Source organism: Cornus florida, unplaced genomic scaffold (assembly GCF_030987335.1).
Source record: "Cornus florida cultivar Cherokee Brave unplaced genomic scaffold, ASM3098733v1 CherokeeBrave_3.0.0_Hap2_Chr05, whole genome shotgun sequence".
In the NCBI taxonomy this organism is placed as follows: domain Eukaryota; kingdom Viridiplantae; phylum Streptophyta; class Magnoliopsida; order Cornales; family Cornaceae; genus Cornus; species Cornus florida.
The window spans coordinates 109,851,553-109,866,555 of record NW_026775575.1 but is presented as its reverse complement, the minus strand read 5'-3'; the positions used below and the strand labels follow the sequence as shown (position 1 = coordinate 109,866,555).

Sequence of the window (15,003 nt, the reverse complement as noted above, 5' to 3'; positions counted from 1 at the left end):
TTCCTTTTGGGATATTTTGGATGCGGATGTAATGGCCAGAAAGTGGTTTATGGGATTTGTGTTAATAAATAAATGAAATGGGGATAATAAGGTAAATTGATTCAACCAGAACGAGGGGTATTTAGGCAACAAAATATAATGAACATTGAAAGTTCATTGCCACGTCACTATTTCATTCAACTTCATTTTTCTGAGATTTCAATACTTTGACTGCATGATATAGTGAATATGGGTCCATAAATACACTTTTTTGTAAAAATCCCTAATTTTATTTTAATATCCTCTAATATCTAAGTTAAACTGCTGCCAAAATTTTATACCTAATCAAAACAAATTTCACAGACATTTCAATATAAAAGTTACTAAGAAAATGCTTTAAAATTATATAAAACAAAGTATTGTGCTATATCATTGTTGCCGTCCCTTGTATTATATAAAACAAAATATTGCTCTATATTATTGCTGCAGTCAATTATATAAATAATTGCCGTGCTTGGCTGTATGATTTAATCATGCAAGGGTTGCTTAAAAAATAAATGAAAAATAGATGATAGATGATTTATAGGAGTTAGGACATAAATGACATAACACATATAACCATATAGTTGAGCAATGAAAAATGGATGAAGACAACACATGCATATAGAAATAACCATAAAGTTTATGGTGGGTCAGGAATAGATTTCAGGTTTTGCATATTATTAATTTATATTATATATTTTTACTTCTTGCTCTAAGAAGCACTTTGTTTATTATTGGTCATTTTCTCCATAAAATAATAATAATAATAATGAAGAGACCAACAAGTTTAATAATGTGATAACATTATGGTAAATCATTTGTGATCACTCCAACACAAGAGAGAAGACATTTCAAAAATCTTTTCTAATATATTTCAAAATACGTATACAAGAGCTGGTACTAAAATCTAATAGTATGAGGACCCCAACAGTTCAAGTCCATGACTTTCTTCATCTTCTCCTCTGTTTTCTTCATCTTCTCTTTTCTGTCCCCATAGTTAGAAATGACCGCAGCAGAGAGTCTCCGAGCCTGGTAATAAGACCTTAGATTGGTCTTTGCACACCTGAGGGCGTAGTTCCATCGACAGAACCCTTGATCTTTCAATGCTTCAACTGCTCCAATACTAACTGCAACAACCCAAGCTTTTCTTGTGGCACTCATGTTTGCTATTTGGGTAAAAGGGTTTCACAACAATTGAAATCAATAATTCAGAATTTGAGATCTTTGATGGTTGTGTTCAGATGTGAGTACTGATGAACAATTCTTTGTTATATATAGTATATATAGAGAGCGATTAGAGAGAGAGTATGTGACAAAACCAGACGCGGTTTAACCTATTGTTTATGAAATACACCCATAGTTTGTGGATGTTAAAAGGTCTTAAAACCACCTACTTTGAGTCATTTTCTGTGTCCTGGTCCCATGGTTTATCAATATTAAAACCACGAGCCAAACCCCACCTCATTTCCGTGTATTTGGACCCGGAAACTGCTTCGAAAATGTAACCGTTATGTGACGTGTCATCCTCGTCAGTTTCATTTGTCATATTAAAACAAACTTTATATTAAGTTTTAAAATTTTAAAATATTCTCACATTCAAGTATCAAGTAAAGTTTGTGACAAATTCTGCAAATGTATTTTTTAACTATTATTATTATTATTATTATTTTACTATAAGTTAATAAAATAATTTAATGGCAAAATAATAAAATGAAAAGTTATGCTATTTAAGAGAAGTTTTCGAAACGAACGATCAACCATGGATAATTATTACAAAAGGTTGGTGTAGTTGCTCGGGTACATGGATGACTAATTCAATCAATTAGAGTTCAAAATGAGCAGCCTTCTTCTTGTGACCTTATTTGCTAATTTGTGTTACTTAAAGAATACCAAATCTAAGACATCAATTAAATGTATGAACGATAATGGCCCTTGGCAAATTTAACAACAGAAATCAAAGCTGGCTTCAAAAGCACAAGTGATACTGACTGATATTGATTGAGATGTTAGCATATATATATATATATACACACAGAGAGATACATATATGTATCATCACAACAATTTTTTGATCCCTTACATGAGTTAAAGAAAACTTATCTAAAGGAGTGAACATGTCTTGGGCCATTGAAAAACTGAACTTGCATCACAATTACAACAGTCAACTCAGATGTGCTAAAACGTGATGGTAAATGAACAAAGGAAATTTATGAGCCAAAGGTAAAATAGCTGAGATGGATTGCTGTGGATGAGCTTGGTGCAAAGTTCAGGAGCAAGCAAGATTTAACTTTGTGAATGCAAATTATAATCGACAACTCACTGCAGCTGACTGCTCCGTCCAAACTGCTAATTGATACTGGAGTACTTTCTGTCATTATGGACAATCTGAGACTCAGAGACTATACAAGCCATATAGCAAAATCTGGGATAGCTAACTAAGATGAGTTATGTCAATTTCATTGCTTAACCGGAAAGTGTCAGCCGCGCCAAACTTTCTCCTCGCCTCGGAAATTTCTGCAACTTCTTCTTCATGACTGTCATAGTCATCCTCATCCACGTCAGAAGAAGGGTCAAGGATACTTTTGGATATGCAATTTTCGTTGGCAAGCATTGTCACTTGTTGGAGGTGAGAGATTTCAACAACAACAGCATCATCATCTACAGGGAGAGGTTGTTTCCATGGCTCCCCATCAATCCTCATGAACGTGTGGTCAGCAGCACCCTTGTGAAACTCGAATCGAATTCTGTTTGCCTACACGCAGAAATCAAAATCGAATTTAGAAAAGAAAAGATACAACAGTCTCAAAGAGAGTGATTGATTCAAAATAGTCTTGATTTGGTACTACACGGGGTGCAGGAACAAGGAGTTCTTGTACACAGAAGAGAAGCCTAGTGAAAACGAATCCTTCGTAGTGACTTGAATCCCGCAATGCAAATTAATCAGAACTCACCCCATAAACTTTTTATCCGTTCCCAGATACATTAATTACAAAAAGGAATATTTGGACTCCACCTGTGTTTGAACTTTGAACGACCCCGTGAACATTGAAAACACAAATGTTCAATGGATAAACAAAATATGACCAACACAATAGAAGATGCATTGAAGTAAATTTCCATGGCAGGGTGAAGTGACCAAACCATATCCCATCCTAAAGCATCCGTAGATAAAACTCATCCCCACTCTCACCCCAGTGATAAACGTACCATCTCTCTTACAATTGTGCTGTGCAGAACAGGTGATAGAGATAGAGATATGACTCGCACACATATCCCACACACGTTTCGCCTCTACTTTTCAAGAAGGGACAAGGATAGATACAATTAGATAATTGATTGAATTAGGATTCGCATATTCATTTTATTTTTTAGTTTTAGGGTTATTTCAGTGCTTTATTAATTTAGAGCTTCTTAGAGTTTGCCTATTATATTTTGCTGCCCTTATTGTAACCAAACAATTCAGACTTTGATTACTGAATAATATTGGCGGTTTCAGAATTCCTCATTTGTTCTTCTCCCTCCATTGTTGTTGCTCTTTCCAACCCCTTTGTCTGTATAGCCTCATCTTTTCGGTCTATTTTCTCATCCCCTTTGTCAATTTCTCGTCCTTTTTTCTCATCCCCTTTGTGATAACCAGTTCCACACCTACCCCTAATCTAAAGCTATATCATCATACTAACAAGCAAGAAATTGCAATAGAACGATCAACATGCAACATTTAACCGCACCTTCATGAACATGGAGCTGACTCAAAGTAGTGATAACAAGGCTTCTACTAAACAATATAACACTAATTTTAGACACTCATTACTTCCCACCTAAAGTTTAAAACATTTCAGTAAACTTTTGATGTCCAATACTCCAAATTTGACAACTGAACCCTAGATAGCTGATACCATGCGGCCTTTCAATTGCGTAGAGTAATTTTTTCTTGTGATTGGCCTTCTGTCATTTTCTTGTAAATTGATCTTCTGCCATTTTTCTCTTGAACAAAGTGACGAGATACTAAAATCTTATAATGGTAAACAGTGTATCATCAAGTAATTCACAAGAAGAATCAGTACAACTTCTATATGCAGGGCAACATTTGTTTTTTTCATATAAATTCTAGACAAAGATCCAATCCTTGCATAAATATCTGAGATTTACCATTTGAGATGTAGTTTTTGTTTTCTGCATGCACAATAATTTGTAACTTCTTATCTGAAAATGTTTATGCAGTATGTCCACCAGAGGCCGATACTAAATTAGTTTGATGGAATCAGAAGGATACCAACAAAAGTTTGAACCATGACCAGTCTGTCTCAAAGGAAAAGTTATCAGTTACCTGTGCAAGACGAGTACCATGCCCATTTGGAGCAAGCAAAATAAGCCCATGCCAAGCATCTCTAAAACCTACGATCTCAATAAGGCCATCATCAACATATGGAGGAGTGAAGTCCCTCTGTTATTAAAAAAATAAAAATGAAAAAACAAAAAACGCTTTGGTTAAATATGTTTTAGCGACGAGAGACTAAACAGCCTCTACACTTAGTTCATATCACAACAGCAAAATATAAAATGGACAAATCAGAACTAACATATATCTGTTTCTTCCTATTTGGTGTTCCCCAAGGATTGAATCCGCCAGAAAAACTGGGCAAGTTGAGGCAAACAATAGACCTGATACTGCATACCAAAGACAGTTTTAGTAATAACTGCCATCAAATTATTTGGAATTATCAAAAGTTTATATTATTTATTGAAAGAATTAGATGAAATAACAGGTCAAATGAAAACAAAGACTATAATGGATAAAGAACATAATTGAGATTTAACCATGTCATTTTACTAGCCACAAAAGACAACGACATCACTATTGCCAAGGCCATGGTATTGGAAGACAGCAGGGGCTGAAAAAGACACTTTATAGTGCATTTTTGCGTAGGGTTTGTCCCTTCTTTTCTTCCTTTCTTTTCCAGTGATCCTGTATTTCTCGGAGAGAACTCATATTCTACAAAGACTTGAAGAGCAATGTTGCTATGACACATATAAATACACATGTATATGAGCAATGTTGCTATGAGCCTATGACACATATAAATTCATTGTTTAGGTCTTCCCAAACAATGATTTTGCTTGGTAGTGATACTTGTCCTACTTGATTTTTAGCGTCTTCCCTGCTTCTAAGTCTTCTTAGATCACGTTAAATTACTTTTATCTAATGGGCAGAGTCCTTGTCAATTCACCGCCAAGTTTTCCAAGAAATTTTTTTATGTAACTTGCAACGAGGCAACATCCAAAGAGCAAGGCAAAAAGATCTTCCCAGAGCCTCTTATCACTAAAGCAAGGGAAAACTAGTATAAGGGAGAGGTGAATAAGGAGGGAGAGCTTTTAATAGGACAACCCAAATTTGAATCTTTTAAGTACAACATCTAAATTAAGAGATAACAGTAGGTTTGAATAAAAAAGCTTCTATTCTGACTCAAATTACTAAAAGCAAATGGGCTACTATGCCTTCTGCTGATGCTCATAGGTTAAAAAATCTTATTATGAGATGTACCTAGTCAAAAATATCCTAAAGAAATTGTTACAACGTTAGGGAGCTGTCATGATCATAGGACTTTGACATAAGGTTTCGTTATTATATAATGTCATTATTCTTAGGTTTCTATTTTCTGCTACTATTTAAAAATTGGAATAATATAAACTGTTTTTTAAGTTACCACAGCTAATAGTCTTTATCTATGTTACTTCGTTCATTACCAACACTAAAGCGAACATCCCTGAAAACTTATTATTGTTGTTTTCCCACACTCCCTCTTCGCAAATACTTCAAAGTCCCCTGATACAGATAACTCATTCTTTGTCAAAACTAAAATTCATTTAGGGGGAAAAAACTCTTTTCAGTCATGAAAAACTAGCTCTTCCTTTCAGGAAAGCATGCTTCTTAAATTTTTTTTTTTTTTGATACCTTCACAATGTCCATAATCACAAATTTTCTGCACTTAAATTACATAATCCTGTCCCCTCTGTTTTTTAACAAATCTTTACTCTATTTTTTTGCACACTAATTTTTATATACCCATCTACATGAATATTATATTCCTATATAAATTTCTTGGCTATTGTATGATCCATCCAGCTACTGAAACCTTTGGGTTATGCTCTCTTCTTATACAAACTTGGAGTGCATGTTGCATGCATGAACTAAAGTCAACAAAAACCTACATCAATTGAAACCCATAGGATTTCCACACATAATCAAGTATTATTTCCCCCCAGGAATATCTTGATTTTAAATTAAACTGTCCAACGGATATGTTAGTTTACACAACAGTGTCCTGACTAAATAACTGAGGAACAGAGCATCATCAAACCATTTGTCTTACTTCGGAAAGAAAAGAATGGAATAACATAAATATTTTTGCTAAGCATGAAACTCAGGTTACAAAAGGAACACCACATGTGCATAAAGATTATAGTTTCATGAAACAATGTGAAACATGAAATAGTTCCACACTATTAACTTCACATCAGATTTCAAAAGAAACATTGTCAGCAAAATAAAAGTGAGATAGAACCATTGATAGCACCTGCGAGGGACTTGGAGGTCTTCCCACTCACCCAGTCTTTTCATGATCCTAACCTTTGCCAGTTGTGCAATATTCCTGTGTGAGACCAACCCATTTTCATTAAAACATTAACATGAACTACTGAATAGAATACCAGAAAATCAAGTAACTATTTATACCATAAACTTCATGAACAATAATACAATTTGAAGATGACTAATCCTTCAAATAATGCCAAGGGTCAAGTTTTTACCCAATCTATCCTCCCAAAATGCCACATGGGGCAGGACCAGCACTGTTAATAGCCTTTATACTCAAACATCCTATGAAACATCTGAAAGTTACTTCCATGGTAATTAGGCAAAAAATCTTTTTCCGTTTTGGATAGACAAAATGAGCAGAATGAAATCACAGTATTCAGCTTGGAGACTATGTTCATGCACATAAAGTACCTATTATGATATAAAGATGCAATTTAAAATTTATCAATGTAAGATAATAAATAAGATGCATGACTGCACATAGATTTTCAGCTTGAACAACGTGCAGAAACTAGCAAATCCACTAACCGGACCTTGATTCTGATTGCTTGCCTAAATTGAGTAAACTAACATCAATATTTGCAGTCATCACAATAGAGCACTTGTTGATTACCCCTATTATATTGTTTCACTATTATCACTATTTTATAGAAACTTAGTTAACAAGGCACCAAGACTACTATCAATTGAGGCAACCTGGTTATTTAAGTTCCTAAATTACCATATATTAAAAATATATATTTATTAAGGGGACATGATAATCTCCACAGCTAACAATCTTGGCAGCATGCTTCAAGGTCCCATCAAACCAAGTTTTGAGGGAATATAGTATATTATTGTCCCATCAGATTATAAACAAAAACTTGGCAAACTATTTACCAAGAAATATGGTTTAAGGTCCTGCAACCATATATCAACATAATTTAGCAGTGTCAGAGTAAAGTAATCATCAACTAAAGCAACCTACGATACAGGCAACTATCCATTCATTAATCAAGGCAACTATGTAACGACATAAAACTATAGTTTTGGTTCTAATATACTACTATAATTCAACAAGGAAACTTCAAAGGCAACCGTCAACAAGGGCAAAGTCGTAACTATTTAACTATTTATTAAGCAATGTGGTAAATTCTAAGTCCCAGCAAACCATGAATCAAGACGTGAGATATTTTATCATACGTGACCAACACCCATGTTTGACATACCATGTGCCTTAAACAAGTCAGTTCCCAATTATATGGAGTACTAAAGCATAACTAGATAAAGTAAAAAGAGAATTGGCACTGAAAGCAAGAGTCCAACAATCTTTACAATTTAATGTCTCTGCAATAGGGAGCTCTAGCCCCATGATTGTCAAATCAAACGACAACGTTCTGCTGTCTGATCAATGCAAAAGGCCATTACATAGTGCTGGTTTTGCCTATGTAAGATGCTATGAGGGAAAGATTGGAGGTAGACTAAACTTTTGACATTATTTTGCACCAAGTGGCCACTCTCAAACTTGAACATGTGTGCTCACACTTGTCAACCTGAGTGTTTAGCGGTGCACCAAGCAATGGTCAATGCAGTTGAAGATTTTTAACAACACCTTAACTTATAATGAGAGCAAATACATGCTAGAATGGCATATAATTAAAACCCCCACCAGCATACTTACCGTGAAGATGGATGACAAAGAGAAGCAAAAAACCATCCTTGAGTACACCCAAGCCTTGCATAAGAACTCTGATCAGACCCAAAAAATATATAAAAATGATAAATAGCTGCCATTTTAAAAAATAATAATAATAATGATAAAGCATAACGACAAGTTATCCCAGCACATTCAAAAACAAAAAATTGAGTTTCTGTGCTTTGATAAACAGGTCTATAGAGCGAAATCGACCAAGTACCCAAGAAAACATATAATATTCAATCCAAGGTGTAGATTCATAATTCATGAGATTGATAACATCTTTAAATCCTTAATCTTTATAGTATATGCTAAAACAATTCTACACAAGTTGAAGACCAGTTTTAACCGTTCATCACAAGGAAAAAATATATACATATGTACGAGGGTACAGCATAATAACAATAGTCGCAACTCAGTATAACAAATTGAGATAAACATAATGACTTTCAGGTTTTTGACAGTGTTACCATTAATCAAGACAGGTAATTTGTGACACTTTTACACCTTATTCAAATATGGTAGGAGTCAAGAAAAATCAGAAGTCAACTCTCTCCAATCCGATCACAGTCAGGGGACCAAATGAACATTGATCTGAATGCAACAACTGTTGCAGCCAGAAGGAGAGTCACTTGAAGTAATAGTAGTTAGAACCAAATCAAGTACACTGCTTATATAGGTCTGGACCTCCAAACAGCAGATAATAAAACAACACCTGATTAACTAACTGATTTTTGAATTTTTCTGGATGCAACTTCCTCTCAGCATGAAATGCATATGATACTTGGGCATCCATTCCTGCAAATAATAATAATAATTAAATAAATAAATAAAATTACTTAATAAACTCAAAAAAGGCACCAACAAGATAAAAGAAAATAAGTGAAAAGGGACGTCATGCTCCTTATTATCTTGTAGAAAAAAAAAGGCTACTTCAATGTAAATAAATTAGGTACTTCATACTTGGGTATTTCAGCCGAATTTACTTCTAAGTCTTTGCTTCCCTTTATTATTTATCGTATGTGGTTGACCCCACAATTTCATACCATGAGATATGGTGAAGTCTCATTTTTATTAACAGCCACAATCATAGAAAAGAATTATCACTGCAAATGCTTAAAGACCAATGTGCATCCTAATCCATCTTATTACCCATATATGGTACTTTCAATTGCTTGAGACAAAAAGTGATATAAAAATGATGTGCATTCTGTGCTAGAAAGAACCAGCAATAACTAAATAAACAAGTATGGAACAAGTTCCAACAATACTGGAGAGTTCTAATTGCATTCTTAAATAACCAAAAAAAAAAAAAAAAAAAAAAAAAAAAAAGGATACAAAAATAATCAAATAGCTTCACACTAAATTAATGGGGAAAAACTCAATTAAGCACCTCTTACCCATGCTGAAGTAGTTCCAAAATCCTCCACGAAATGTGTGGCAACCCTCCTAGGAACAGCCAAAAATAATTTGCATGAAGTCACGTTCATATAAAGGAAAAATATGTCTAAAGGGAATCAAGTAAAAGGAAATAAAAATTGTAGAAGTTTTCTACATTTAAGAATCTAATACCTTTCTTCTCCGTAAAATTTTAGTTGTTAGCATCAGTTGGCAGAAAAATTTAGAGCCAGAACTGACAATGAGGTATTCAGATTGGATGTTACCATCTGCAGCTTTATGCAATGAGGCTTCAAGGTAGAGACAATCCCAAGATATGGGATTTGGAAGGTCAAAGCATTTTCCCTAAATGAAGGTCGATTCAATAGGTAGAATTTTATTTATATATATTTCTAAGAATTACTTTAGTGTTGGATCTTGACTTTCTATAAAAGACTTGAGAGGAGGGAGGGGAAGAAGGTATTTCTTCCCACATTCCACAAGCTACAGTTCTACATAACGTCACTTCCTAAAAAATTGGCGGGAAATATGTACTTCAAGAAAGTAAAGACATGCACAGACATTCACACTCACACAGGTAAAAAGGAAAGACAGAAATATGTACCCTGTTCGATGTGTCTGTTGGGGACACACGGTGAAATGCATGCAAAGAATGTGGTAGTTCAAGAGGCCCAATAGGATCACACGAACCTTCTTTGGGAGCTCTCATTCGCATAATAATATGCCAGCTGAAACATAACGAATAACATGGTAATCAAATTTCAGAAAAATATAACTAAAAGAAAATATGCTATTATCCATTTCAATTATAGCTGAGCCAAATAAAAGTGTGTACAACTGCAAGGAGAGATGAAAATTCCAGAAATGAAATAATAGAGTCTGAATTATGGTCTAATGTAAATTTTGATGTCAACATTAGTAGTAGCATACATTTTTAATACTCATGCCCTAAGCTTGTAAATGATGTCTAACCACATACCCGACACACTCACTACTACAGTACTATCTAATAAACCATAAAAATACTTTTATCTACCAGTAATGTTAAATTGGGAGGCAGGGGAAAAGGGAGCACACAGCAAAAGATACTAAAAAGTATGAATTTTCAATAAGATATATGCAAACCCAATGTGACTAAAATTTGAAATAAGTATATGTAAATAAAAGATTTAATAATAAAAATCATGCAACCATAAGTGCACACACATCTACAGTTAGGTAATGCAAGAAAAATATCTATATAGGAATCAAAAAATAATTTTTGGGATTATTTAAAATAATTTTTAAAACACTACTCGGAATCACGAAAAAGAAAATATGTTTTACCTATCAATTTTCATTTCTTTTCCATTCCGCACTTGATCCAAGAATGCAGCTACAGTTTGACGGTCTGTACCAGGATTTCTCTTACCCTGCAAATTTTAAAATGCAATTTACAAACCACAGTCCCTGTTCTGACTGAATACCAACAACAAAAACATTATTTTTCACGCTAGGTGTCACCAATACGTAGTTGAATATATAACGAACTAACTTTAAATAGTATATTTAACTTTGAGATAGTATATTTTCATGCATGAGAAAGAAATCTAATTTGGCATTAACATCTAGGGCCGAAGCTACTGTCTACAGATGTCCTACAAATGGAAATTACTACTAAAAGTAACAAAACATTATGGAAAAAAGTGAATGGCGAGAATCATGGCAATGCACGATATCTATAAATACATATGTGGATATATTGCAAGCTACATGGTGAGGGCAACGCAAAAAAAGAACAACAAAACCTCTGTGGAATCATCCACTGAATGAAATCAATATTTTGAGTATCTCAATGCTTCCAAGCTGCTAAATAAAACCATTAAGAAAAAATATAAAACATTGCATCCTACCCAGCCAAATGAAAACGGTAGGTTATTTCCAGTTCCCAATGGCACTGTAGCAATTGGTGGCGGCCGAGGTAGTTTGAGATCGCAAACTACTCCAAGGAGCCAGCCAGCTGTACCATCCCCACCTGCAACCTAGTGACTTAAGTATGTTAGATTTAAAAGAAAGGACAAAATCCAAACAATGTTGATAAATTATTAGTGTCAACTCACAATTATTCTCAATCTTTTCTCAATTTCAGAGGCCAGGCTATCCCCTATCTGCTTGTGCTTTTCTAAATTGTAATAAAGCTGGTGTAGCACCTTGTCAGGAGCCTTTTCGCCCAAATCAAAAACCTAAAGAATTAGTCATACAACTGTCAAACTCACCGAGAAATAACTGCATCCAAATATACAAATCAGTAAATCCTATTTCTAAAGATGTATTTATATGTATCTAGGAGCACAGCACTTCAGAAAGGATCCTTGCCTACTTAGACATTGGACACCGACATTCCTTGCACTCATGGAACATGCTCATAAGCATATTGTCCACGTCCATAATCTAAATTAAAATTCATAATTTGGGACATTGAGCAGACCTTCATGGACACTAAAGAATGACCGACAAACTTTCCATGTTGGAGAAAACTTTCTTTAATATAGAAAAATAAAGTATAATAGTAAATAAAAATGAAATTTAGTAAATTAATTATGAACTAACTATATAGAAAAATGAAGAAACACACCTGAACATTTTATTAAAGAAGTTGGGGGGGGGGGGGGGGGGGGGGGGTGGAGATGGGGATTGAAGGGAAGAGGGTAGGAGATATCATAATTACATGTATGTCCAACAGTCCAAGCACACACAAAATATGCATTCATTAATGAACTTTCGGGCATTTGTCGTGTTTGTTTTTGAGTAAAAAAACCATAAAGGTAATTACGAATAATTGTGATTGATAAGTTATAAACTTCATATCAGAATAAGATTATATAGATTTTATGGTGGAACTTGTCATATGTAAACAATTTTATATACATTTTAATAAATAAAAAAAAATTGTCGCCAAGTCTCGTCATATCCTTAAGGTACTCTAATATATGCAGAGTCACAGGTCTGCATCCATGCTTCATAGTCTGTATCTACACAGTTGGCATAGACAAAAAAAATTACCTGATTTTTATTAAGAAGAGAACGATAAGTTACAAGAAGTTCTCCTCCCAGCTGGCCTCCACTTCTGGAATTGATGAATACTATCACAGGACAAGAGGGTATATCGGAGGATTCTTCGACCTCTGCTTCATGTACTAGTATGTAATCAGGAATGTAGAACTCCTTCAAATTGTTCACAGATCCAGAATCAGAATCAGCTGTTACAATTCGACTGCAAATTAATAAAAGTGACCATTAAGTTTTGGCATCTAGAAATATGTTGGTGCCATTTTAAAGAGCATAGAGAATGTGCAGCACAGATAACTATTAAGTAACCCATCAAAAAATATTAAAAAAATTTGAAGTCTTAATTTAACAACCCATTAACTCCTAATGCACAGAACCACCAGCATTACATAATTCTAGCATATATAGAGAAGACTTCTTGAGACGATTTTATAACCATAAATCTTTGTTACACACAGATGAATTATGTCTATAGATGCAAAAATTCAATTGAATAAGAATCTTATATACTAGAATATAATAGGAAGAGTAGGAGATGATTATGGATAGCACAAATAATGCAATCCATATCAATTATGATCCAAATTTTATCCTCTTGAGAAAGTCTCCAACGTGAAAAGTAAACTACAGTGATTGACACAATTAGAGTGGTCAACAATAATTGCATTTCTCATTTTTTGTCAAAACAGTAAAAGAAAAAGGGAGAGAGAGTATCATGCAGATTTCAACCAAAAACCCTCAAAGTAAATTTTTTATCAAACATGTTGATATAACTCAGAATAGTAGGATTGGATATGAGGCACATGTCACCTAACAACCAGTAAATTTTCCAAAAAATAAAAATAAAAATAATGAACAAAGCGGGCGTAAAGCATTACAAGAACTAGATAGCCTTTTCACCATTTACCAATAAAAAAATCCAATGTGCTTCAATTCCATAAAAAATAAAAATAAAATAAGAAAAGAAACACGGATTTGAGAATACATGTGAAAATTGCAACAGAACTAAGTTTAAGCATCAATCAATAATTTAGATTTTGATACATTAACAGCCGTAACAGTGGCACCTCTTTGTAAGGAATTTGTGTATGGAGCCGCTGGCCATAATTTGAGAACGCAATGCTACCCTGTCCATACGATTCACAGAAAGAAAAGAGAATTGATCAGAAACCCCATACTAATAATTTAGGAGGTAATTTCAAAAGTGGAGAGACGGAGAGAGGTGCTTTACCTGAGAAAGGATTTCACAAGATATTCAAATGCAGATATTCCAAAGCGAAGAGTTGTTTCGAAGGAACTGTAGATTCATGGTTTTTTTTTTCTGAAGAAGATACATACAAATACATATATACATGAGTATATATATATGTGTGTGTTTGTATTTGTATAGATCAAAGCAAAACCGTGATCCTCGAGAATTAAGAATTACAGGTGAATACAAAATAGTGACTATATATATATGTAGAGAGATTGCTATCATTTTCACTGGAAAACTAAAGAATGATAGAGACGTCGTCGTAATATAAAACCCCAAGGCGCCGGTTTTGCCAAAGTAGGGAAGCAATTACAATGTTGAGTTGTCTGTTCGTTTCTATTTACCATTCCTCGGCTTTAAATATAGGCATGGGCAAATCAGTAAATTAATTGGATTCGTTGTCGATTTTAGCAGGTTTTTTTGCCGGAATCTGACACAGAGATTCGTACATAGCAAATCTGCTGGATGCTCTATTATAGGGGTGGGTTGCTCACTGGCTGGAGTGGTGCTTAAATTGAGAGTGAAGGGAAATAAAAGAAAATAAATGTTAATTTTAATGACAAGAAGTAGAAAATTAAATAATTATGATTTTAAATATAAAATTAATAAATGAATTTGTGTTGGAAAAGAACGTGCATCAAATTTTGTTGTTGTGTTGTTGTTGCTGGTCATAATTGTTCTGAATTTATTTCTTTAATAAAAATATTGTCATACTTTTTATTTTTTATTTTTGTTTGTAACAACTTTGATGAAATAAAATAGGATTAGAATTGTTCCACTAGAAGTTTGTTTAAATTATAATAGCAAGTATAATTTTACACATGCTATATAACAAAGTGGTTTCCATTTTGAAATCATTATAATTACAGTATAAACAACTAGTTGAAATATGGTATAATAGGAATTTAAAATATAATCGTATAAATTCTTTGCCAAAAATAAATTTTTCTAGCATTTTATGCGGGAATTATTTGAGAAAAATTGACAACTTTCGAGAATCTTAATTTTGTG

The 15,003-nt window shown here is 33.8% G+C and overlaps 2 protein-coding genes across 3 annotated transcripts; both read right to left on the bottom strand.

Annotated features, from left to right (window-relative positions):
- Window positions 1-750: 750 nt before the first annotated feature.
- Window positions 751-1,380, bottom strand: LOC132310476 (uncharacterized). The gene has a single exon (XM_059808647.1). It carries the CDS (start codon window positions 1,180-1,182, stop codon window positions 922-924), a length of 261 nt encoding a protein of 86 aa, XP_059664630.1. The 5' UTR covers window positions 1,183-1,380; the 3' UTR covers window positions 751-921.
- Window positions 1,381-2,000: 620 nt separating this feature from the next.
- LOC132308510 (diacylglycerol kinase 5-like) lies at window positions 2,001-14,457 on the bottom strand. 2 transcript variants are annotated; one of them, XM_059806605.1, is made up of 14 exons: window positions 13,969-14,457; window positions 13,805-13,864; window positions 12,732-12,942; window positions 11,789-11,911; window positions 11,582-11,710; window positions 11,016-11,101; window positions 10,294-10,417; window positions 9,692-9,740; window positions 9,007-9,089; window positions 8,277-8,344; window positions 6,597-6,671; window positions 4,602-4,683; window positions 4,349-4,465; window positions 2,001-2,773 (listed from the first exon to the last, which is right to left on the bottom strand). In XM_059806605.1, exons 2-14 carry the CDS (start codon window positions 13,840-13,842, stop codon window positions 2,453-2,455), a joined length of 1,506 nt encoding a protein of 501 aa, XP_059662588.1. In that variant the 5' UTR covers window positions 13,843-13,864; window positions 13,969-14,457; the 3' UTR covers window positions 2,001-2,452. The 2 variants fall into 2 exon arrangements, with proteins under 2 accessions (XP_059662588.1, XP_059662587.1); XM_059806604.1 differs by having other exon boundaries at window positions 4,602-4,689; window positions 13,969-14,456.
- Window positions 14,458-15,003: the final 546 nt, after the last annotated feature.